The sequence below is a fragment of the Lepus europaeus genome, chromosome 23 (assembly GCF_033115175.1).
Source record: "Lepus europaeus isolate LE1 chromosome 23, mLepTim1.pri, whole genome shotgun sequence".
In the NCBI taxonomy this organism is placed as follows: Eukaryota; Metazoa; Chordata; class Mammalia; order Lagomorpha; family Leporidae; genus Lepus; species Lepus europaeus.
Genome location: NC_084849.1, coordinates 2222859 through 2247438, shown reverse-complemented (window position 1 = coordinate 2247438; position 24580 = coordinate 2222859). Strand labels below are relative to the sequence as shown.

Genomic DNA, 24580 nt, shown 5'->3' with positions numbered 1-24580 from the left:
GGCAGCAGCACAGGTGGTCCTGGCGTCCACTGCCTGCACTCCTCCAAGCAGCGTGGCTGTTAGAGGGGTTTAGGAGTGAACTTGAGAGAGTGTGAAGGTCGGCACCAGCCCAAGCTCCGCCTACGGCTCCTGCCTGCGCTGCTTCCCAGGGCATAGGCTCGGCCAGGAAAGGGAACCCGAGAGTGTCCAGATCCCCCAGGCAGCCACTGAACCCACCGTGGGCACAGAGCAGAGGACCAGCAAGGGTCACACCTGGCTGTGAGGATCAGGAAGGACCCGGGGCAGGGGGCTCAGGAGGCGGGCTGTGAGGACACGGGCTCATCCATACCACGTTTACAGAGAAGCCACAGACTGGATGTGCATGAGGTCACACTCAGTGACACAGGTGGCACAAATGTGTGGTCACATGGAACTTGGTGACACGGTGGCACATGTGTGTGTGGTCACAGAGCAGCAGTGACACAGGAGGCACACACATGTGTAGTTACATGGCACACACATGTGTGTGGTCACATGCATTCGGTGACAGGGGTGTCACGCATGTGTGGTCACACATACTCGGTGAGCACATCCGATCGCCGGATCCTGTTTAAATCTCTGCCACCAGCAGGACTTTCAGGGCTGGGCCTGGTGGACACTTCCCCACCTAACGCTCAGATCTGAACATCTCCCCTCCCCTCCCCTCCCCTCCCCTGCCTCCAGGTCCACCTCCCAGTCTGAGACTAACAGCACTGAGAGGGCGGGAGCCTGCTCAGGGACCCTGTGCAGAGCCCACTGACTGGATCTGAGCCTCAGGGTGGGGTCGCCTGAGTGCATCCTGTGGCTGTAGGAAGAGAGCATGGCCACACACAGGCACACACATACAGCCACACACACTATCACACAGAGACATACAGTCACACACACACACTCAGACACACAGACACTGACACACACAGACACACACCTACACAGACACAGCCACACAGCCAGATACACACACAGACACCCACACACACAGCCCCAGAGTCAAACACACAATCACACAGAGACATACACAGCCAGATACACAGACACACAGACATTGACATACACAGTCAGACACACACCTACACAGACATTCACACACAGACACCCACATACACAGCCACAGAGTCAAACACACAATCACACAGTCACACAGACACAGCCACACAGTCACACAATCACATACACACATACACAGACACACAGACACATACAGTCACACACCCACACAGTCACACATCCAGATACACAGACACACAGACACCCACACAAACACTCACACAGATGCACAGTCACCCAAACACACAGTCACAAAGTTACACAGACACCCACACACACACAGACACTTGTCATACACACAGACACCCACAAACCCAGACACACACAGTTAGACACACACCCACACACAGCCACACAGCCAGATACAGACACCCACGCAAACACCCAGACACACACCCACACAGAGGCACAGTTACACTGACACACACACAAACACTGACACCCACACAGGCACACAGTCTCACACACAGACACCGACACCCACACCCCTTATCTCTTAGCACCATCTCATGACTGCCAGCAAGACGCCATCACCAGTGGGGCCCACCCAGTCCCTGAATTTCCAGAACGTTCCAAACCGAGCTCGTCTCGGCATGTCATTGGGATGACAGGCTGACTCACACGCCTCACCTCGTGGCAGATCCCCGTGACATCGCTCACCAAAGAGCCCCTGTGCTGCCCGCGAGGGCGACGCAGGTCTCTCTGTCCTGACTGCGTCTCCTGAAGGATCAACTTCCACCCAAGTCCCTCAGCAGTCCTCGCCACCAAGCGTGTTAGCCAAGGCTGAGATTCAAAGTGAAGTGGTAACCAGGCCACGTGTCCAACACGGGAGTCACGTGTCCCACATGGGAGTCACATGTCCAACATGGGAGTCACGTGTCCCACACGGGAGTGATGAGTCCCACACGGGAGTCATGTGTCCCACATGGGAGTCATGTGTCTCACACGGGAGTCATGTGTCCCACATGGGAGTGACAAGTTCCACACGGGAGTCATGTGTCCCACATGGGAGTCATGTGTCTCACACGGAAGTCATGTGTCCCACACGGGAGTCATGTGTCCCACATGGGAGTCATGTGTCCCACACGGGAGTCATGTGTCCCACACGGGAGTCAGGAGTCCCACATGGGAGTGACAAGTTCCACACGGGAGTCATGTGTCCACCATGGGAGTGACAAGTCTAACACGGGAGTGACGAGTCCAGCACGGGACGCTGTGGTGCCGAAAGGCCCCTGGGGAGCTGGGAGTCCACCTCTAGTTCCCACACTCCCAACAGTCAACACGGTCACAACACCCCAGATGGCCGGGACCCAGCAGGCACGAAAACACGGGCTTTATCCTAGAATGCAGAGCGCGAGCCAGCACGGTCTAAGGGACCCGCTGGCTAACGCCGGACGCTCCTGCTTCAGCAGCCGGTCAGGAGAGGGGCACAGGCGGGGCCCGAGGAGCAGAGCGCCTCCCTCGGCAGGGCGTGCTCCTGTACAGGGAGCCCTCGCACACGCAAGAACGTGGCCCCCACTCCAGGGACGCACGGATGTGTGGTTGCAGACACGACCTTGCTGGACGAACGCCGACGCACATTAACGTCGCGCTCCCTAGGACGGAAACGCATTTCCCCACAATGTAGTGCGGCACGATTTCCTGAACGGGAGGAAAATACTGGGAGGAAGCTCACAGAACTGCACGCCTGAACTGAGAAGGTGAGGTCGCCTCCAAGGCCCTGAGCACGGGGGATGTAAAATATCAGAGGAGAAGAGAAGCTGCTGGGTGCAGTGGCTTTGAATGCAGCTGCTTAGTGCGTCTCATTCGAGGCTCTCCTGGAGACGCGACTGCTGTCACACAGAAGTCACTGTGGTCTCGCGTTCTCGCCGTCTGAAGACGCAAAGTCACAGCCGCCTTCGGCGTCGTTTCTTGGAAGACGGTGGCTCCACTTATTGGAGTGCACTCCACGCGGGCATTTTAATATTGGGGGATTTTACAAGAACAAAGAAGACAAGCCCAGTTTAGTTTCCTCCTGGATGCGATTGGGAGAAATGGTGCTCTCCATTAGGGAAGGGAGCGGTGGATTTGACTAAATGAAAACAGAGACAAAATCCAATGCACACCAGAAAATAAAAAAGAAAAGAATGTAGCCAATGAAATTCGAAGGTCGGGGTAAGCTGATGGGAGTATTTGTGATGTGTCAATCAAAAAGTTAGTGTCCCTGGTCCACAACCATAGCACGGAGGAGAAGCTGTGTTGAACAGAGATTTTGGGAGCCAGTGCCCGACCAGGTGAATCCACCTAACACCACCAGGCTACACAGCGGCACGTACAGCGGTGGAGACGTTTCCTCTAATGCCGTGCACTTTTTATCACAATAAAGAGGATTTATAACTGAGTGAGAAGAAGCTGCATTCCCCGTGAGGAAGGAAAATGGGCAGAGAACAAATGCTGGGCAAGGACATGAAGACACAGTGCAAGGGAGGCGAACGAAGGCAGCCTGAGAAAGGACGTTTTTGTTTCATAAACCTTGTACTTTTTGAATTTTGACACTGTGTGTTGGCAAAGTCTCAGGGAAATGGGTACCCGTGTACACAGCAGGTGGAATTGTAATTTGATTAAACTTTACAGAAGGAAGTTTGGCAGCCGCTGTTAAGAACACACACGGCCTACATATCCCTCCATCCATGTCCTGGAATTTAAATCAGTTTCAAAAGTTTACCCCAAGGAACCAGTAACAGATGTGTGCAAAGATTTTCACGCAAAAATGTAAGCAATGGGATATTTTGGAAGAGAAAACTCCTTACACATTTTGGGTTTCAATGATGGGATCAGGCAGGTGTGTAGGGAACTTTCTAGAAGGCCTACACCCAGAACTCAGACTTGACCACCATCTCACTGTCACATCACACACAGCAAAGCAGAAGGTCACATCACCACCCCCTAAGACGCACCCTCAGATGGTCAACCTCTGGTTTTGCACCTGTTATGTCCCCACATGAATTCCTTCCTTTTTCCACTGGCTACTCATAGCCGTTCACATGACACCCCAGAATAACACCCGATTTCCCAGTCTCCCTTGGGCTAGCTGGGGCCACTCGGCTGAGCTCCTGAGCAGAGGTGATGTGTCCACCAAGGACCCATGCCTCCACGGAGTGGACAGCACCCTCCCCTTGCCCCTATGGGTTGCCACGTGGATATGGTGTTGCTAACTTGGAGCTCTGGGGTCAAGTTCAGTATCTCTGGGGTCACTCAGCCACAGGAGAGAGGAAGGTATTCCCCACCCCGCTGGAGCTGTGTCATAAGCCCCGGTTGCCCACACTTGGATGGGAAAGTCAGAGACATGTGACACCAGTCTCCTTAAGTTGCGTGAGCGTCTTTTTCCTATAGCATCTAGCACATCGTCCCCTAACTCCCTCTGATACCTGCCTTGCCTTCCTGAATTCATTCTCCACACGGAGACAGAGAGATCCCCTACAAACGGAGACTGGTCAGTGTCCCCTACAAACGGAGACTGGTCAGTGTCCCCTACAAACGGAGACTGGTCAGTGTCCCCTACAAACAGAGACTGGTCAACGTCCCCTACAAACAGAGACTGGTCAACGTCCCCTACAAACGGAGACTGGTCAGTGTCCCCTACAAACGGAGACTGGTCAGTGTCCCCTACAAACAGAGACTGGTCAGCGTCCCCTACAAACGGAGACTGGTCAGCGTCCCCTACAAACGGAGACTGGTCAGTGTCCCCTACAAACGGAGACTGGTCAGTGTCCCCTACAAACGGAGACTGGTCAACGTCCCCTACAAACAGAGACTGGTCAGCGTCCCCTACAAACGGAGACTGGTCAGTGTCCCCTACAAACGGAGACTGGTCAGTGTCATTCCATTCTGACGGCCTCGCCCCGGCTTCCTGTTGCATTGGCCGATCCAGGTTCTCCAGGAGCTCCCAGCCCCTGCTGGCTCTGACTGCGACTCCCTCAGCCGTGGGCCTGAGCAGCTGGCTCTCCCCCTGCTGCCCTAACACTTCGGGGTTTGTGTTGTCAGTGAACACCTGAATCCCTGTGTGGATAGCAGGTCTCCTTCAAATACTGCCCCACGAACCCACACTGAACCACGCCAAAGCAGTTTAATGAAGGAAGCCCCTACCTCCCAGATGGCAGCAATCCCCCACCAAGCCAGTCAAAGTGACACAGGGGAGCTTTTCCTGGAAATGGGACTCGGAAGCTCTTGATGTGAGCCCAGCGAGTCGGGACCCTGAGACTTCACCCCTGGCTCCAGAGAGAGCTGCCGAGTCGGCGTTGCCAACATCTCAGCAGAACCAAGTGTCCAAAGCCTCGAGGATCAGTCTCCACACACCGCCTCGCTCTCCTCTGTGACGAGACCCAGGCTGTGAGTGAGTCCCGTGCCTGAAATACACGGCATAGACTTTGCGTCTTGCAACTGAGTAGTCATCATGTCAGCTCACATTTTACTGCAGGTGTGTGCTAGGCTGGGGGCTCTTGGCTCCCCTGGGTTGCTATCTTATTGTCACAGCAACCTTACAGGTAGGTTTTCGTTCTCTTCCCTTTCCTGACGAGGAAACTGAGGCATGATGAAAATTCAGTGCGGCTGCCTAGCTGGTAAGGGGAGACCGTGCTGTGCTGATGCTGTCCTGCTTCCTGGAGGTGCTTAGAGACAACGGAAGAACGGAAAACACTCAGACCCAGGACGAGTGCCCTGGGAGAACCTGCCTGCTGCCATCGCCTCCAATGCCCGTTCTCGTTTCCTCGCGACAGACTGAGTCCTGAGCCACACTTCCTGCAAGTCAGTGTGGCCACGTGCTAACCAGACGCCTGCGAAGGCTTCTTGAAAAAGACAAGGGACTAACCTCATGGGAGCTGCATTTCTTACTTGATTGCTCTTCAGAACACGGATACGGTCGGTACCCCAGCAGCCAACTCCACCCATGACGTAATGGTGAGGATGGAATCCAGGCACCTGGCGTGTGAAGCTGAAGTACGTACGGGGTCTGGGTCTCGGATGACGCAGGCACCACGCCTTCCCTGGACCACCAAGCTCAGGGGAGTTCCTTATATACACGCAGGCACGTGCTCATGACATGGCCACCACCACGGGCTGAGGGGCGCGGGTGGGGAGAAATCTCCATTGCTTTCAGCCAATTGCAATCCTCAATGGACACAAAGATCCGCGGGGTCTTGGCTGAGAGTTTATATAACTGCGTGGTATTACAGGTAGCACAGCAAGGCAGGGTGCAGACCGAGGAGGGTCCCAGGGGTCTGTGGGAGGCAGAGGGGGTTCCTGCACACTCCAGAGAACGCGGGTTTGGAGCAGGCATCAGGAGCGACTGGGCCGACCCAGGCAGGGGAACTGGTGAGAGAAGGAAGCCACGAACAGATGGGCCTGGCTGGGCACAGTGATGGAGATGTGGGGAGAGCACTGTCAAAACTCACCACTGCCGAAAACTCACCACTGCTGAAAACTCACCACTGCCGAAAACACTACAGCCAAAACCTCACCATTGCCAAAAACTCACCAGTGCCAAAACCTAACCACTGCCAAAAACTCACCACTGCCGAAAACTCACCACTGCCGAAAACACTACAGCCAAAAGCTCACCATTGCCAAAACCTCACCATTGCCAAAACCTAACCATTGCCAAAAACTCACCACTGCCAAAACTCACCACTGCCAAAAACTCACTCACCACTGCCAAAAACTCACCATTGCCAAAAATGCATCAGACACAGGTGTGGGAAAAGGCAAATCCGAACGACCGCTTTCCAAGAGGAACGGCGTTGCCAGCCCCAGTACTGGCACAGTGAACTCACCTGCTGGGGAGGGCAGAGTTACCACATCCCAATCAACCCAAGAGCCAGGTGCCTCCATTTCCCATGGGGCAGTGGGACAACCCGACTGTGGCCAGGCGACGCTGCCCGGCGCCTTCTCAAGGGCAGGTTTTTCTTGGCCCCTTTAGCAGTGCAAGCTGACACTTGTCTACGTTTCCTCCTGGGTGGCTGGGGACACAGCCAGTAGCCGAGGGGCCGGCCCACTTGCACCTCGCTCCTGGCAGCTAAGGGAGCGTGAGGCAGGAGGAAGCTCACGTTCTCATCCTCAGAGGGACACGCCCAGGGGCTTCGGCTGGGAAACGTCACATTGTAGAAGTGAAAGGATTGCTTTGAGGGGCTCCCACAGGGTCCTGGGGAGAGGCGGGCTGAGCACGGGGCTCTGGGCCTCCCACACACCTGCCCAGGGCAAGCCAGGGCCAGCTCCCTTCTGGGCTGAAGTCTGTCTGCGTTCCACAAATCCTGGAAACACAAGGAGAGGCCCCGTCCCCAACCCTGGGTCAGGAGCTCTGAACATTCAGCAATGGCGCTTTCCTGCCCAGTGCTTTAAATGAGACAGTAGCAGCCGACGCCAGCTAATGTTTCACACGCAATTCTCTGGAGAAGTCGGCAGATCTGGAAGCGTCAGACTCCAGCTTGCTGTCCCAGCGTGACACCCCCGCCTGTGTCCCTGCACTGGGCAGGGGCCCGCCAAGCCTCTGTCAGCTGCGTGGCTGGTCGGTCTGGCATCTGCCATTGTGACTAGTCCATGTGGCAAGGCCCACACGCATTTACTGTACCATCCGCGATCCCACCCAACGGCAGACCAAATCTAATACCTGGAGTTAGAGTTGACTTCTACCTGGTATTGCTAAAATATGAGTAATATTTCCAGAATACTGTTTAGAAAACACACCCTTTTTAGAGTTGGCGATCGGCAGTGAACTTCAGGGCTCTCGGCTCAACTCCCTACGGAGTCCGAGTGGAGACCTGGTGCCACCACGCCCCTGCATTCTGCACCCCTGCCCCCGGGCGGCGGAGCTCTTACCATGGCCAGGGGGATGACGCCGCTCAGCTCCTTCGGGCTCACGTAGATCTTGGACACTCCCAAGTCGGAGGTGATGTCTCCCGGGTATTCCACCTGCCACGTGACGAGCTGCGTGGTCGGGGGGTCACTGGGTTCTTCCACCTCGATGTCAATCTGCATGACTTCATAAGAGGGGCCGTCCACGCTGGAGAGGAAGCGAGAACGGCAGTGAGACCTGGGGTGCAGCCACACGCGGCTATGCCACAGGTATCTCCCTGTGCACACACGTGTGGTCATCACCCCCGTGAAGAGCCATCAGAGACAATCACACGGCTATGCCACAGGTGTCTCCCTGTGCACACGCGTGTGGTCATCACCCCCGTGAAGAGCCATCAGAGACAATCACATGGCTAGGCCACAGGTGTCTCCCTGTGCACACGTGTGTGGTCATCACCCCCGTGAAGAGCCATCAGAGACAATCACACGGCTATGCCACAGGTATCTCCCTGTGCACACGCGTGTGGTCATCACCCCCGTGAAGAGCCATCAGAGACAATCACACGGCTAGGCCACAGGTATCTCCCTGTGCACACACGTGTGGTCATCACCCCCGTGAAGAGTGATTCAGAGACAATCACACGGCTATGCCACAGGTATCTCCCTGTGCACACGCGTGTGGTCATCACCCCCGTGAAGAGTGATTCAGAGACAATCACACGGCTATGCCACAGGTATCTCCCTGTGCACACGCGTGTGGTCATCACCCCCGTGAAGAGTGATTCAGAGACAATCACACGGCTATGCCACAGGTATCTCCCTGTGCACACACGTGTGGTCATCACCCCCGTGAAGAGCCATCAGAGACAATCACACGGCTATGCCACAGGTGTCTCCCTGTGCACACGCGTGTGGTCATCACCCCCGTGAAGAGCCATCAGAGACAATCACACGGCTATGCCACAGGTATCTCCCTGTGCACATGCGTGTGGTCATCACCCCCGTGAAGAGCCATCAGAGACAATCACACGGCTAGGCCACAGGTATCTCCCTGTGCACACACGTGTGGTCATCACCCCCGTGAAGAGTGATTCAGAGACAATCACACGGCTATGCCACAGGTATCTCCCTGTGCACACGCGTGTGGTCATCACCCCCGTGAAGAGTGATTCAGAGACAATCACACGGCTATGCCACAGGTATCTCCCTGTGCACACGCGTGTGGTCATCACCCCCGTGAAGAGTGATTCAGAGACAATCACACGGCTATGCCACAGGTATCTCCCTGTGCACACGCGTGTGGTCATCACCCCCGTGAAGAGCCATCAGAGACAATCACACGGCTATGCCACAGGTATCTCCCTGTGCACACGCGTGTGGTCATCACCCCTGTGAAGAGCCTTCAGAGACAATCACACGGCTATGCCACAGGTATCTCCCTGTGCACACGTGTGTGGTCATCACCCCCGTGAAGAGTGATTCAGAGACAATCACACGGCTATGCCACAGGTATCTCCCTGTGCACACACGTGTGGTCATCACCCCTGTGAAGAGCCTTCAGAGACGATTACACAGAGGACAAAGCACCTCTCAGGTGCTTTGCGGCTTTCCTGGGCCCTAAATCCCTCTTTCCGCGGGCTGCCCGGGTCCCTCGGGCAAGCATATGTGGATAAAAAACAGTGATGACGTTTTCCAAACACTTTCTTCCCCACTCTCCCCTTAGGAGGGCTCTTTCCCTCTCTCCTGGACGTCTCTGTCCCACTCCTACAGCCACTTCCAAAGCCACAGTCCGTTCACGCTGGGTGCACAGAATATAAAGGGGGTGGCACTTTGTTTTCTGCAGTGTTGAGAGACTGCAGGGTGCAGAGGCGCGGGCGGGAGCGCAGGGCCAGGGGACCCACACCAGCAAGCACACGGTATTGCCAGGTGCTACCTGGAGCTTGCGGTAATTGTGACAAATACTGGTTGCTTACAGGCGTGCATCTGGAAACAAATCCAAGTCAGCTTATTTGGGATAATTTTTGCAGCTGTTTTATGTGGTTTAGCTGGCTGGCTACCTCGTCCATGTCCACGTAGTCAGTTTTCATATTCTCTGCTCCTCTAAGTGACAGGTAAGAGAAAACAAAAAACACACAAACAGCACTGGGTGCCAGCGACCCTCACAGGAGGAAGGGAGAGTGTGGGTGGGGCTTGACCTTCTCCCTGTCAGGGGCACTCATCCAGACTCCAGTTTCACACTCTTGCAAAAGCCCCCTGAACTCTGACCTTTGGGAGTCTCAGCATTGCTGCAGGGGCATCTCTATGACAGACGTGTGTGAACCCAGGCGAATGTCATGCTAAGATGTCCTGAGGCTAAAGGTGGGGCTTCCAGAGAGCCCCCTCTGTGTGTGGGATGACTGGGATGGGGGTGATAGGAGAGGAGGGAGGGGGTGGGGGAGAACGGGAGGAGGAGGAGGAAGGAGAGGAAGAACTGCCCAAAGAGAGAGCAGAGAAAACCTCCCGGCCTATGCAGTGTCTCCCACGCACAACAGGGGTGGCTGCAATGGACAGCGAACAATGACTGGGGAGATAATGACATCTGGTTTTTTAATCCTGCACGACACTCTCAGCTCTGTGACTCTCTGAGCAACAGCGGCTGTGACAGGAATTGCAGGCAAATCACCTGGGCCATCAGGCAGCTCCCTCCTCCACCGTGCTGTTGTTTTTCTCTGCTTTGTTTGTTTCTTCAAGAAAATACATTTCGCTGTGCATAACAAGATGTCATGAGATACCTACACACAGCATAAATGAGAGTGAAGCAAATTAACATATCCATCTATGTATCTGCTACTTTGTGTCTGTGTATCTGTTACATTGTATCTATGTGTCTGCGTGTCTGCCTCATTTGTATCCATGCATCTGCTACATTATATCTGTGCACCCGCTACGTTGTGTCCATGCACCTGCTACAATGTATCTATATATCCACTACACCACATCTATGTATCTGCTACATTGTATCTATGCACCTGCTACTTTGTGTCTGTGTGTCTGCTGCACTGTATGTGTGTACCTTCATGCACTCAGCTCTTTGTATTTATGTAAATGCTGCTTTGGGTCTAGTACTCACTTCTGACACTGCACACCTGCTACTTTGTATCGAGGCACCTGCTACTTTACCCATTCAGTTCTTTGTATTTACGCATCTGCTACATTGTGCCTATGTGCCCACTTCATAGCTAGGTATCTGCTGCTTCGAATCCTCTGCCCTGCCTGCCTCCCTCCCCAGCCCCTGGTAATGGCTGCCTCACTCTACTGCTGTAATCTGACTTCATGGTGCTGACTTCCACATGTAAGGGGGCCATGCGCTTGTCCCGCGCCTGACTTATTTCACTTCAGTCTCTTCCCTGGTGTGTAAACAGCAGGACTTCCTTCCTTTTCAAGGCTGAATAATATCCCATGGCGCTCACATCTCATCTCTCTTCATAAGCTACTTGAAGTTGTCCTTTTGAAGCCTTCAAACTGGCACCATTTTCCACAAGTAGAAGAAACGGTTTTCAGATGCTGGAAGGCATCTTTGTTTTCATACCTGGACTTCCTGAGAACACTGGAATTCCTTGTCCATTGATGAAATGGGACAATCTCTCTTGACTGTGATTCTATTATAGGACAGAAGTTAGCAGAAGTTGATGTGGGGCCGTGGGAACTCCCACAAGGCAGCGACTCCTCATCAACAACCCCATGAGCCGGCCCTGTGAGCCCTACGTGGAGATCTACTGTTTTCTCCTAGGTGCCCTCGCCACCGATAAAGGTGAACTAGCGCTGCGACCCAGACCGTTCCCACCCCCGCTGCCATCCAGGCTTGCTCACAACAATAACCACATCAGAAATGCGGTGTACGTCTCCCCCAGTTCTCCCCCCTCTCCAAGACTGCCTGTAGCACAGTCCACAGCAACCCCGTCTCTATTTGCTTCCCCTAACTTGACTGTTTCCATAACTTGATGTGTTTTTTCCTATACAGCTAAAGTTTTCCCTTTCCCCTTAGATCTCTCTCCTGGTCCAGCTGTAAAGGCAGCCAGGTCTCCTCTGAGCTGACGTCTGTGCCTTTGATGTGGCCATGAGAACCCTGCAAGCCGGAATCCTTAACCCGGAGGCCCCAGCAAGCCCAGGAAGCCTGTGGACCTTGAAGCTGTGTGCAAATTTGGCTCCTGTTTTTTCTTGAAAGCTTCCTTAGCCTGCATGGGCCTCTCGGCAGCTCAGATGCAGTGGAGCTGTAGCTAAATCTGTGATGGTGATCTTTCTTCACTCCGCGTATGGTGATCCACTGCTGGAACATCTCAAAACATACGCACACCCTGGCAGGTCAGTGGAAATTCGAATTTTAATATCTTGGGTTGCGAAGCCTAACGCCGACCCCGTTCATACACGTGCTTTCTGATGAGACTCCACCCTGTAAACGCGTCTCCTGCTCCCTGCATCTCTGCCTGGAAGGCCCTGAGTCCGGGCACTGCGCCGTCCTGGACGAGAAGGGATGGAAAGGCCGTGGCTCGAGCCACGTCCCACTGCACTGCTTCCTCCAGCGCTCTCCCTCCCGGTATTTTCCTTGGCCATGTGACCCATCAATAATTCACCGAAATGCTATTTCCGGAATTCTCGTTACTTGCTGGGGACTGTTCCGGTGATGGGGCGTAGATTCAAAGAGGATCTCAGAAAAGACGATGAGTGTGCGCTGAAGCCAGCCCGCTCCACGCTCCATGGGTGGCAGCTCGGCAGCGTCACCGCCGGCTGCAGCGCCAAGCACGGATCAAGGGGGAGAGCAGGAGGAACACACCTGAGTGTGCACGGGCAGTGGGGATCTGCGGGACTCACGCGTGCTTGCTGTCCCCCCACCATTACATGTGCGTGTATAAACATGCCTATACATTATACACGCATGTGTGTGAGAGCACGAGACCGTCTTCTGATTGTGTTCAGCTCCTTTGACGGAGTCACCATCATCTTGCCCAGCGATTCCCTCCACCGGCCACCATCTCGCTGGCCAATGGCTGCTGCAGATGTACAAGGAAATGGACATGAGGCAGGTGCATCCGTGTGCCCCTGACGCAGATGGCCCAATCACCCTCACCCCCACCTGGCGCGAGGGCAAACGGGAAGAGTGGAAGCAGGGACGCTGCTGCGGGCACGGTGGGTCCTTGTGTGCAGACCCAAGCTACGTGATGCACCACGGACACTAGGCCAGACCTCACTGATAACCTCTTCCCACTCCGCAAGCGCGCCCTGCTTGTCCATCACAAACGCTACCATCGACGGCTGTGTGTCCGTATCACGCAGTAGCACCAAACACCGCACACGTGATCGCAAAGGCACACCTGGAGCCTCCTGGAAGATGTCGCCTCTCATACAATCAGTGACCGAAATCCTGCAGCAAACGGCCGAGCTAAGGACTTGCCTGTTACTGTCTGAGCGAGAAACTCAGCAAGGATGCTGAACGCAGACTCCTCAGAGCGCACGCTGTGACCCACAGGAGCACGGAGCGGCCGCCGAGAGGATCTGAGGGAGACGGAGGCGACTCTGCAGGAGGAAGGACTCTGTATCTTCCCAGGAAGCTTCCCGCTCCCACCGGACCCAGGCTGATCCGGTCTGTGCGGGAGCAGGCTCACGGTTCTAATGACAACGTTTGCTTAAGGAGGAGGGATGACCTCATCTCCCTGGCTTCAGCTTTGTGTGCACAAGACGAGGAGGAGCCCACCAAGCCCTGTCCTTCCTGTCGTTGCTACACGTCACCCTACACTGCGCATACGCTCGCTTTAAACCACATTGTGGAATACGCCAGCCGGAGAGAGCCGGGAGCGCCCCGCGTGTCACCGGGAGGGAGTCATGGGACTGGAGAGGGACCGATGGAGAGCCACGGGCTAGGCACCATTTTATTGAGCACGGAGACTCTCCTGTGCGGCCCCGCCTCACCCACCCGCAGTGGGAAAGTACTCTCCACCCCTGAGCTGGGATCTCACTGGCAACAAACAGGAAGGAAATGCAGCCAAGCCTCTCATCTCCACTTCATGACATTCTCTTAAACACATCCCCTGGGAGACAGAGAAACGCCTTATTTGTATTTCTCTTTGTTGGGAGATATGTTGCCAAAAGAAACCCAACCTGTGCGCTCCAGACGTATCAGCATTCGGGCCCGGCTGCCGACTGCTTGGGATCACACACAGGTGTCTGGGGTGCCGCCGCCGCCGCCGAACCCGCGGTGAAGCCCTGGCTGCAACTCCGACAGAGACACAAAATCAGACTTAGGCAGGACGGGTGAGGCAGGGGCGGGACCTGGCTTGGCCCCGGGAGCTTCCCAGGCTGCCTCTCCCCTCTAGAGATCAGAAGGGTCCTCCCAGGAAGTACCGCCCCACACAGGCCCCGCCCACCTCCTCACTTGGGTTGACAGTCGAACACAGCACAGCCCTGGCCCCTGCACTGGGCTCTCGAGAACTTTTAATGGAAATCTTCTCCTCTGCTACCTCAGCTGCCCGGCACCACTGCCTCCCCCTTTTTATTTTTCGGAGAAAACACATGAACTGGGACTTCCTAGGCTCCAGCTCAAAGGCTGTCACCAGCCAGGTCAAAGAAAGACAGCCTGGACTGGGAATCTGACTGTCTCGACGGGGGTTCTGGTGCCTCCCCTTGGGAAAGCAGCATCGCGGCGTGCAGGAGACGGCAACCCGACGGTCCTGCCCAGGAAGCCGTGGCTGCATCCCGGCCGGATGGAAGCAGCGCGGCTCCAGGCTGAGGGCAGGGGGAGGAGGCCCCCTCACCCAGCCATCGCCTCCTCAGGCTCGCCGCTCAAGTGCTGAGCAGAGAGGAACGCCCCACGTCCACGTGGAAATGCAAATGGCACTATTAGTTGGTAGTGATAATCTCTACTAAATTACTAATGATGTTCTCGGCTCCTCCCCGCTGTGATAAGGGGAAATACAGAGAGGCTTCGAGGTTTTAGTCTTTCATGATAAAAATAACTCAAGTCTGGATCTAGTGGATTTCTCAGGGGAGGGGGAGGGTTCTGGCTCGTCGGGCTTAGCTGTTAAACTTTCAACTGAAAGACGGGGCACATCCCAATCAATGCAGAACCGGGCTGTAGCGAACGGTCTGAGGTTGAAGAATTAATTTGCTGCTTGAGGTTAACAGAATGTCAATTAATTTCTTGGTGTAAATGTCAATACATTCAGTGAAGCCTTGTGATTTAAATATAATTAAAGATAAACGTGAAGCCAATGCTGCCTCTGGTTTTGGACAGGAGTGGTGATTTGTAAAAACCTCACAAAGCCACAGGGAAGGGAATTGGATGGCAAAGTCGCTTTTCTCAAACAAGCAGCCAGGAGTGTCCGTTTTCATTTCCCGTGAACAAAATAGAACAAACTGCGTCTCGTTTCATCTCGGGCTTCGGCGGCTCATCCATTAACCCCGCCGGCTCACGTCACTCACCAGGAGGCTTAGAGCCCCGAAGGCCATTTGTTCCTCGTGAACACCCCAGGGCACATGGGGCATAGGGACCGAGACGCAGAGTTTCAAGGAACGGATTGTAAATTGCACCCAGAATAGAACCCCGACTCTGGTGCGGCTTATGTGATTCCTCGAGCCTCAGGTTGTTAAGGGGGACCTTGCAGCCGTGTCTTTGGGCAGCAGCTGGGATTCTGAGACCGGTGTGCAGGCTGTTCCCGTGGATCTCCTCGGCACATCTTTAAATGGTGCGATGCAGGACCCACACAGCTGTACGAGGCAGCGCCGGCACCAGCAGCGATGACTCCGTGAGATTCTCATCGAAAGGACCCAGGGCAGGGCTGATCCAGAGCGTGCAGAGGGCATGGGGGTTGGGCCCGCGCTAGGTTTTCAGTGTCTCTGGGGCTGAGAGATGTGGATCGCTTCTCCCAGGGAACTTGGAACTTTTGCTTTTCCACATCTAGCACTGGATTCGGGCCTCTGGGGAAGAGGGGTTGAAGGAGCAGGTGCACCCACGCCACGCTGCAGGGAGCTGGGCCCTGAGGGCCTGGAGCACGCACAGCTGAGGACACGGCTGCCCACTGGACAGAGGCGACTCCCAGAGCACCTGAGCCAGGACTCAGCTCGGCACCGCGCAGCCTCTGGACCAGGTTCCCCGTGATCCAACAGAAAGTGTCCACTGCTGTGGGGTTCCCTCAGTTACTGACACACGTTCAGTCTGTCATCCCCCTACTACATGGCCTCTACCATCTGTCTGCCTGTGGTCCACTGTCCATCACCGCCCAGGGACACTGACCTAACCATCACTGTTCCGTGGCTGGTGCCACGCTGCAAGCTTTGGAGTCGGCACGGGGATAGATGCCCGAGACACTGTTAGTGTCCACGGGACCTTCCCCGCAGGGAGCAGTATCTCCCCATCCAGGCGACTCAGTCCGCAGACTGCTCTCTGCTCACAGCCCAGAGACCCCGTCCCGCTCTGCGGGGAGGTGACCACGTGGCCTAAGAAGCCAAGCTCCAGAGCTCTCTGGGGGTGCTGGGGGAGCGAGCGCTGCTCACACCCTTCCCGGGGAGCTGGGGCTGACTGGCAGGGGCCAGGAACACTGTGTCTTTGTTCTTTTGTTTTTAATATGTATTTATTTTGAAAGTTACAGAGAGAGAAAGGAGAGACAGAGAGAAACACTCTGTCTACTTTTTTACTCCCCAGATGGTACAACAGTCAGGCTTGGGGCAGGCCAAAGCCTGGAGCTTCCTCTGGGTCTCTCACATCGGTGCAGGGGCCCAACCACTTAGACCACCTCCTGCCGCTTTGCCAGGTGCATTTGCAGGGAGCTGGATCAGAAGTGGAGCAGCCGGGACACGAACTGGTGGCCCTGTGGGATGCTGGCGTCATGGCCCCGGCCCTGTCTTTACTCTTAACGTCCCACCCAGCCGAGGAGAGGCTGCGGGCAGTGGGGTGGGGGCTCCGACGGAGCTCACAGGGGCCCTGGCTGCCAGAGCAGTGACTTGCGAAGGCGACCGCACGGTGCCGGTGGCAGAGACTTGGTGAGCGAGTTCCCGGCAGCAAAGTGGCTGGCAGGGCACAGGCCGTCGTCCTGAGCTGCAGACAGGGGAAGGGAGGGGGAAGATTAAAGCCAGGTGAGAGGAAGTAGCTCCGGCAGGCTTGGCGGCTCTCGTGTGACACAGGTGAGGATACGGCACTGGGGCCGTGGTGCCCACGTGCAAAGGCTGCAGCAGCACAGCCGTGGCGGGGACCGTGGGGGCCTGAGGACCTGTGCTCCGGCCCCACCCGGGGCCCACTTGTCATCCTGGGAGAACACGGCGGGCATCAGCAGATCCTCTGGTTTTTCTTTTCCAAGAGGAAGTCAGAGGCTCGTTTTGCAGAAGCAGATAGACCTGGGTTGTAAGCGTTGTCAGCTGACCCAAATGTCCTCAGAACAGCAGCACAGCGTGCAGCTTAAACAAGTCCGTCACGTGCAGTGTGGCCCGGTCCCCAGCGTCTGCAGAGAAACGCAGCGAGCTCGCCCTGCATCCCCGCGGCCCTGGAGCTGTGAACGTCAAAGCTTTCCGGAGACTCCGCCTGTTTCTCACCCCCGGCTCTCACACGTGGCCCTCGCCGGGGCCCTGGGGGTGAACAACCGCTCTCCTAGCGCAGCAGCGACTCGGGCCTGCCGCGGGCTTGGTGGGAGGCCGCGTTCCCAGGCCCCTCGCAGACATGACCTGAGCAGCGGGGCCCATGAGGATCCTGCAGGGGCTCCAGCCGCGGTGTCTGGGGAGCTCTCTCCCCTCAGCTGTGTGGGCTCACGGCCCTCACCCGGATCTCCCAAGACCCTAACAAGCGGATGACTGCGGCCACTGCTACTTCTGATGGTGATGGGGACAACGGTGAGGAGGAGGATGGTGATAGGGACAACGGTGAGGAGGATGATGAGGATGGGGACGACGGTGAGGAGGAGGATGGGGATGGGGATGAAGGTGATGGGGATGGGGATGAAGGTGAGGAGGAGGATGGGGATGGGGATGAAGGTGAAGAGGATGAAGGTGATGGGGATGGTGATGATGGTGACGGGGATGATGGTCATGGGGACGATGGTGAGGAGGAGGATGGTGATGGGGATGAAGGTGAGGAGGATGATGAGGATGGGGACGACGGTGAGGAGGAGGATGGGGACGACGGTGAGGAGGAGGATGGGGATGGGGATGAAGGTGAGGAGGAGGATGGGGATGGGGATGAAGGTGATGGTGATGGGGATGAAGGTGAGGAGGATGATGGGGTTGGGGATGACGGTGAGGAGGAGGATGGGGATGGGGATGAAGGTGAGGAGGATGATGAGGATGGGGACGACGGTGAGGAGGAGGATGGTGATGGGGATGAAGGTGATGGGGATGGGGATGAAGGTGAGGAGGAGGATGGGGATGGGGATGAAGGTGATGGTGATGGGGATGAAGGTGAGGAGGATGATGGTCATGGGGACGATGGTGAGGAGGAGGATGGTGATGGGGATGAAGGTGAGGAGGATGAAGGTGATGGGGATGGTGATGATGGTGACGGGGATGATGGTCATGGGGACGATGGTGAGGAGGAGGATGGGGATGGGGATGAAGGTGAGGAGGATGGGGTTGGGGACGACGGTGATGGGGATGATGGGGATGGGGACGACGGTGAGGAGGAGGATGGGGATGGGGATGAAGGTGAGGAGGATGAAGGTGATGGGGATGGCGGTGATGAAGATGAAGGGGACAGAGGTGATGAGAATGTTGGTGACAGTGGTGATTCTGAAAATTAAGGCGATGACAGCAGCAGGGAGGAAGTGGTGGTGAAGATGCTGCAGACCACAGCAGGGCACTGCTTTGAACCGGAAACACACAACCCCCCCCACACACACACACACGTGCTCAGCCCAGCTTGCCATGTGGCCATCAGCACGCTCGTAGCATCCCACCTGGCCGCACGCGTCTCTGCTGTGCCTTGAGCGGCACAGCCCATGATTGGAGGCCAAAGTACGTGCTGTGGCCCACGCTGACTGCACCGTTCCAGGTCATGGGCTGGAGTGCTGCCGTGTGTGCGTCAAGCCAGCTCTGCCTAAGGGATTAACAGGCGGAGGGCAAGCATTTTTTCTGCGTGTGTCTGTGGGGAGGGGGTCCCCCCAAAGAGGAGTGTTTGAACTGGGAAACTGAGGCCGGCGGATGCACTGAGGACCCTGCCCGATCCCTGCTGTAAATCTTGTCTGCTCCTCCATCCACGTCCCCCTCTGGTTGTTTCTCTCGAGGACCTGGCCTGACAGCGCGGTGCTGCCCAGGCAGCCGGGCACTGTGAGCGCGTGACAGCACCCCAGGTGCCAACAGGGAAGAAGGGGCTTTGGTGCCAGGGGAGCTTTGCCCATGGCACTGCCACTGGACTGTGCCACAGGCAGAAGGGGCAGGCGCAGGGCATGCAGCAAAGCCCGCGTGGCCGCTGCTGCCCTGGCTCAGTTGTCTCTCCAGCCGAGCCAGAGCGGTGAGCTGCAGAAAGAGGCCCAGCCCGGCAGAAGGGGCTGTGTGGCAGGGGCTGAGGCACGGACCAGGTGCCGGGAGATCACCCTGGGTGGCCTGAGGCCCCGAAATGCTTTCCGAAGGGAGGCTTCACCGCAGGGGACAGAGGCGGCTCCACGCAGGTCACAGCAGTGGGAGCGAGAGCCACGCTCTCCGACGACGCAGGAGGAGCCTGCCTGACACGGAACCCGGGGCCGTCCTCGGATGCGACAATGGCCAGGAGACCGATTCCCGCCCAGAGCGCTGGGAAGGGGTCCTGAGCCCCAGGACATCAGCACAGCGGCCGAGGGTGCAGTGACCGCTCACAGGGGTCACAGCCTGTAGCGGCGAGTGGGAAGCTGCCTGTGAGAAAGACCGACTGCTGAGGCAAGGCCAGGACAACACACGGGACACCGGCATCCTGGGTGGGGCCTCCCCCCGGGATGAGAGGCTGAACGGTCATCCTGGGCAGGCCCCATTCAGGTGGACGAGTCCTTCCAAAGCGCTCAGCCCACCCTGCACCCCAGCTCCAACTCCCACCCCAAGAATCACTGCTGCTTAGTGGCGAGATTCTGGGCTGCATAAAACTCAGAACCACCAGGACCCCAGGACCGTGACGTGGGCGCCAGGACCCCTGCCGACAGGGAGAGGCGGAGCTGGCTGGAGCAGGAGCTCCTTCCTTCCCGCGGGGGAGGGGCCAGGTGCGCAGGCGTGGGCCCCAGGACGCCCCATCTGGAGCCCAGCAGCCCGGGGTGGGGGAGCAGCCGGCCCCCTAGGCTGAAGATACCCCTGCATTTTCCTCCATTCACCCCACCCGGGCAGAGGCCACGCAGATTCTGAGGAGCGAGCTGGAGTCACGTCCTGGCCTCAAGGCCTAGGGCCTTGGGGAAACGGAAACGCCACAGGTGAGGAAAAGGGGCAGAGAGAGTAGTAGGAGAGCATAAAAACCCCGTGGGAGACTCGGTCACCCTTCCACCCCCGCAGGGAGCAGCAAAGGATGCCCTCTCTTCCGACGGAAGCGGCCAGAACAGAACCGCGCACCCTGGCGGCTGGCACGAGTGCCCAGGTGTGAGGTCTGGGGTTGGGGTGCCAGCAGGGGTTCCGGTGCGGGCCTCTTCCTGGCCTGTGTGTGGTGCTGGCGCTGTCTGTGTGACGCCCATCTCTTCATTCTCTTCCGGGCCTGTGTGTGGTGCTGGCACTGTCTCTGTGCCGCCCACCTCTTCATTCTCTTGCAAAAGCCCCTTGCTCAAATGCAGTCACACGAGGGCCTGGCGCCCCCCACGACTGGGGTAGAGGATGAGGACCCCCACACGACTGGGGTAGAGGCCAGGGCCCCACACACACTACTGGGGTAGAGGCCAGGGCCCCACACACACTACTGGGGTAGAGGCCAGGGCCCCACACACACTACTGGGGTAGAGGCCAGAGCCCCCCCCACAACTGGGGTAGTGGACAGAATTCAGGGCTCAGCAGGTGCCTTGGGCTACAAGTGGCAGGGAATTCAGAAGCGAGTTCCAGGGGATTCACAGGTCTCCGGGGTGAGAGGTGAGGGGGCAGAGTTGAAGGGGACACAGTCACGGCACAGGCTCTCTGCCTGTGTGAGCCCCCAGCCCCCTGCCACCATACCCTGCAGGTGTTCCGGTCCCTCCTACAGCGTGGTGCACTGCACACACCCTTCCATCGACTCCACCCAGCACCAGCACCGGGCAAACACGCTGAGAGAGCTGCGAACGCACGTGTTCAGGGCAGACACAGTTTTTTCTTGAATATTTTCGGTCCTCAGTTGTCCCAGCCCATGGCTGCAGAAGCTGAGGACACTGGGGGCTGACCATACAAGGCTGCAGCACAGGGGAGGAAGCTACGCCTTTCACCCCCAGCACTCTGGGATGCAGCTGGATTCCCCCGGCAGGGACAACCGGCACCGCGGTGTTTTGGGAAGCCTCAGAGCGGGAGGATGGAAGCTGGGGCAGCCCTGATGGTCTAACGGCGGGCATGGGTGGAGCTGGAGGCCACTCTTTGGAGAATGCTCCTGTGCCAAGCCAGGAGGGGGGACGACGCGGCCCCAGCGCAGGGCGTCAGAACCACCCCTGCCTGCCTGCACCACTGCTGAGCACCTGACCCACACCCTGCATTTGAGAGCCGTGACCTTGCCGGAGGCCCTGGATCGCAGCCACGCCCACTGGGCGGCAGGTGCCTTCCTCCTCACTTGCTCTCTGCCACAACAAATTCAGCAGTAACTGCCTCTCCTCGCCACCTCACGGCGAGGAGATGGTACATCAACACCAAGCATCTCGCTCATCCTCACGGTAATTCAACTGTCCACCCAGTGCTGCCGTCGGTAAGCCCAGAACAGCCGACAAACAGCCCGCCCACCAGACCCTACGGCCTGGCCTATAGGTCCACACTGTGTCTACACCACAGGCAGAACTGGCATCCACCTACAACAGGGGGCACTGCTGCTGAGCCGCACCCCCACAGGCCCTGATGTCGTTGGCCTGGGGCGTGCACTGGAGAAGCCTCGGGGCTTAAAGGGGCCCCTTGCACAACTGGACCGCACAGCTCCCACAGGGGAAGGCGGGGGCTCAGCACTTGCAGGGGGACCGTGCGGCTTGGCTTGGAGCCAGAGTGAGAACCTGGCATTCACGTGCAGGGGAGTGTGGGCCTCGGGACTGTGGGTCCTGGGGGAGGCACAGTAACTCCTCAGCGGGATCCGACAACCCCACTTTCAACAGGGCAGCTAGGGGAGTGCTTTGGGCTGAGCTGTTGTCCCACAATGCGTGCGTGTTGATGTCCTAACCTGCTGTGCCGCAGCCTGTGACAATGTGACCACAAGGCTTCTGAAGGCGGAATCTGTTAGGTCAACGAAGACGGAAACCAGGCTTCAGGACCCCTGGAGAGATGACACCAGTGAGGCCCCCCAAGTGACCTTGGACTTGCTGGGTTTGCAAACACAAGTGGGGCTCATTCCACATCACCTCAACGTGCACAGGAGAGAGACAGAGCAGGGCCGGGTAACTCAGAGTCGATGTCAGAAGACTCGTGCCCCACGTGAAGAGGAGACAGCCATCACCACCCGCCTTGCGCTCACCGTGACCCGGCCTGTGTCGGATACCCAGGTGTGACTGCGTCCATGTGAGCCCGCTCAGTGACAACCGGAAATTAGGAAAAGAAACAGGGTGCGGCGCTGTCTACCTGGTAACCAGATGAGAGGACTTTCCATCATCATCTACAGCGTTTAGATCTGATAGAACACGGCAGTGACAGCTCATTTCCTGCGGCGGTAATTACTAAAAGAGCATCCTAGAAGAGTCGTGCGCAAATGTGTGATGAGCGTCCAGCCATCCTCAGGAGTCTCAGCAAAAACACACAGAGCCAAAAAGACTTCCCTTTCTACAGGAAATGGTTTGAGGACGGCTGATGGGGTAGGCATTTCTCACAGTAACGTGTACCGAGGTCACGGCAGGTGCCCATGCAGACTAGAGACTCGCGGACGGTGATGAGGTGGCTTCTCGGGATGGCCACACCCACGCTGGGCCTGGTCTGGGTCCCGGCCACTCCGCTCCTCACCCAGCTCCCTGCTCACGCACCCTGGGAGGCAGCAGGCGACGGCTCGAGGACCTGGGTCCCTGCCACCCACCTGGGAGACCCGGACCCAGTTTTCTGTTCCTGGCTTTGGCCTGGCCCAGTCGTGGTCTCTGTGGGCCTCGGGGGGTGAACCAGCAATGCAGGAGCTGTCTCTGTCTCTTTCTACCTCTGGAGTAAATAAATGAAGACAAATAAAATAACTCGCAGGACTTCCTGAAGCCCCCAGTATTCAGAACCAACCTCTTTGATGCTAACAGAGGAAAATGCAGGACGAGACCGACTACACCAATTGGTGTTTGATCTCTTATTTCTTGCAGGAACTCTTTATGTTTATTTATTTATTTTTTAAAGATGTATTCATTTATTAGAGAGGCAGAGGCAGAGAGAGAGAGAGAGAGAGGTCTTCCATCCGATGGTTCACTCTCCAATTGGCTGCTACGGCTGGAGCTGCGCTGATCCAAAGCCAGGAGCTTCTTCTGGGTCTCCCATGTGGGTGCAGGGGCCCAAGGACTTGGGCCATCTTCTACTGTTTTCCCAGGCCATAGCAGAGAGCTGGATCAGAAGTGGAGCAGCTGGGACTCGAACTGGCGCCCATATGGGATGCCAGCACTGCAGGTGGTCCCTTGCTGGAACTCTTAAGGGCAGGGACTCGAGGACACTGTGGTGAGTTTGCCAAGCAGAGCGGCGGGGCTGTGACGGACTCAGGGGCCGCCAGTGCAGCTTAGAGAACGCTGCCTCCTGTCACAGCCAGCAGCCGCATGCAGGTGGGGCAGAGGTTATCTGACAAATGTGTTTAGGGCATCTCTTGCTGATTGTCAGGGAGACCACAGCGTGTAAGGAAACACCGGCACTTTGACACGAACCTCCGCACTTCCTCTGGGCGTGACCCAGGAGTGCAGCCACCAGTCGGAAGCCACGCGGCTCTTTCTAGTTTTTGTCCCTGGCGCGGGCGTCGTAAAAGTCCACAGCGTTACAGTGACAGATGAGCTTTCCACCCTGCTGCCCGTGAGGAGCCTCATTTCAGCAGCTGATTTAAATAGCACGCCGTCCGCTCCTGGCTGGTCATCAGGCAGACGGAGAAGCTGCTGTGCAAGGCGCCTTCTTCACTATTTGCCACCTCCCAAGTCCTGGCCGCTTTCATCGAGATGAGAACATCTGATCCCAGTCTCCTGAGCGGTAAAATCCCTTCCAGTCCATTAAGTTGACAAGGGACTGCCCATTACCGAGTGTTACTCCAGGCACCACTGGAGAAAGTGTCCCTGGGCAGTGCTTACAGCTTAGAGACTTGCTCCAGCCAGAGTCGCTGTGACTTGTCCGTCACACTGGAGGGCAGGGCTGCGCCAGAGGCCCCTCCTAACCCCCCGCAGGGTGGCCTCGGGGAAGCTGGCTGTGCAGTGGGAAATGCTGGGCCCACCACAGGCACAGGGTGGCCATCAGGGGCCACAGGAAGCCCTCAAGCGCACACGTGGAATATTGGGTCAACTGAGCCGCCCTAATCGTGAGCACAGGAAGTACTAACGCTATCACTCTTTCACAAGCACGTGCACCGTGTCTGTAGCAGACCAGAGCAGCGGCCACAGATCAGTTTCCTACCGCGGCGCCTCGGGCTGCTCGACCTTGCAAGTGAATT

General features: G+C 56.9%; 1 protein-coding gene across 1 annotated transcript in view; it reads right to left on the bottom strand.

Annotated features, from left to right (window-relative positions):
- The window catches only part of TMEM132D (transmembrane protein 132D), a 469684-nt gene that overhangs the window by 162148 nt on the left and 282956 nt on the right, over nt 1-24580 (bottom strand). The window contains exon 4 of the mRNA XM_062182824.1: nt 7915-8098. Coding sequence (XP_062038808.1) covers nt 7915-8098 — 184 coding nt within the window. The remainder of the gene's footprint in view (nt 1-7914; nt 8099-24580) is intronic.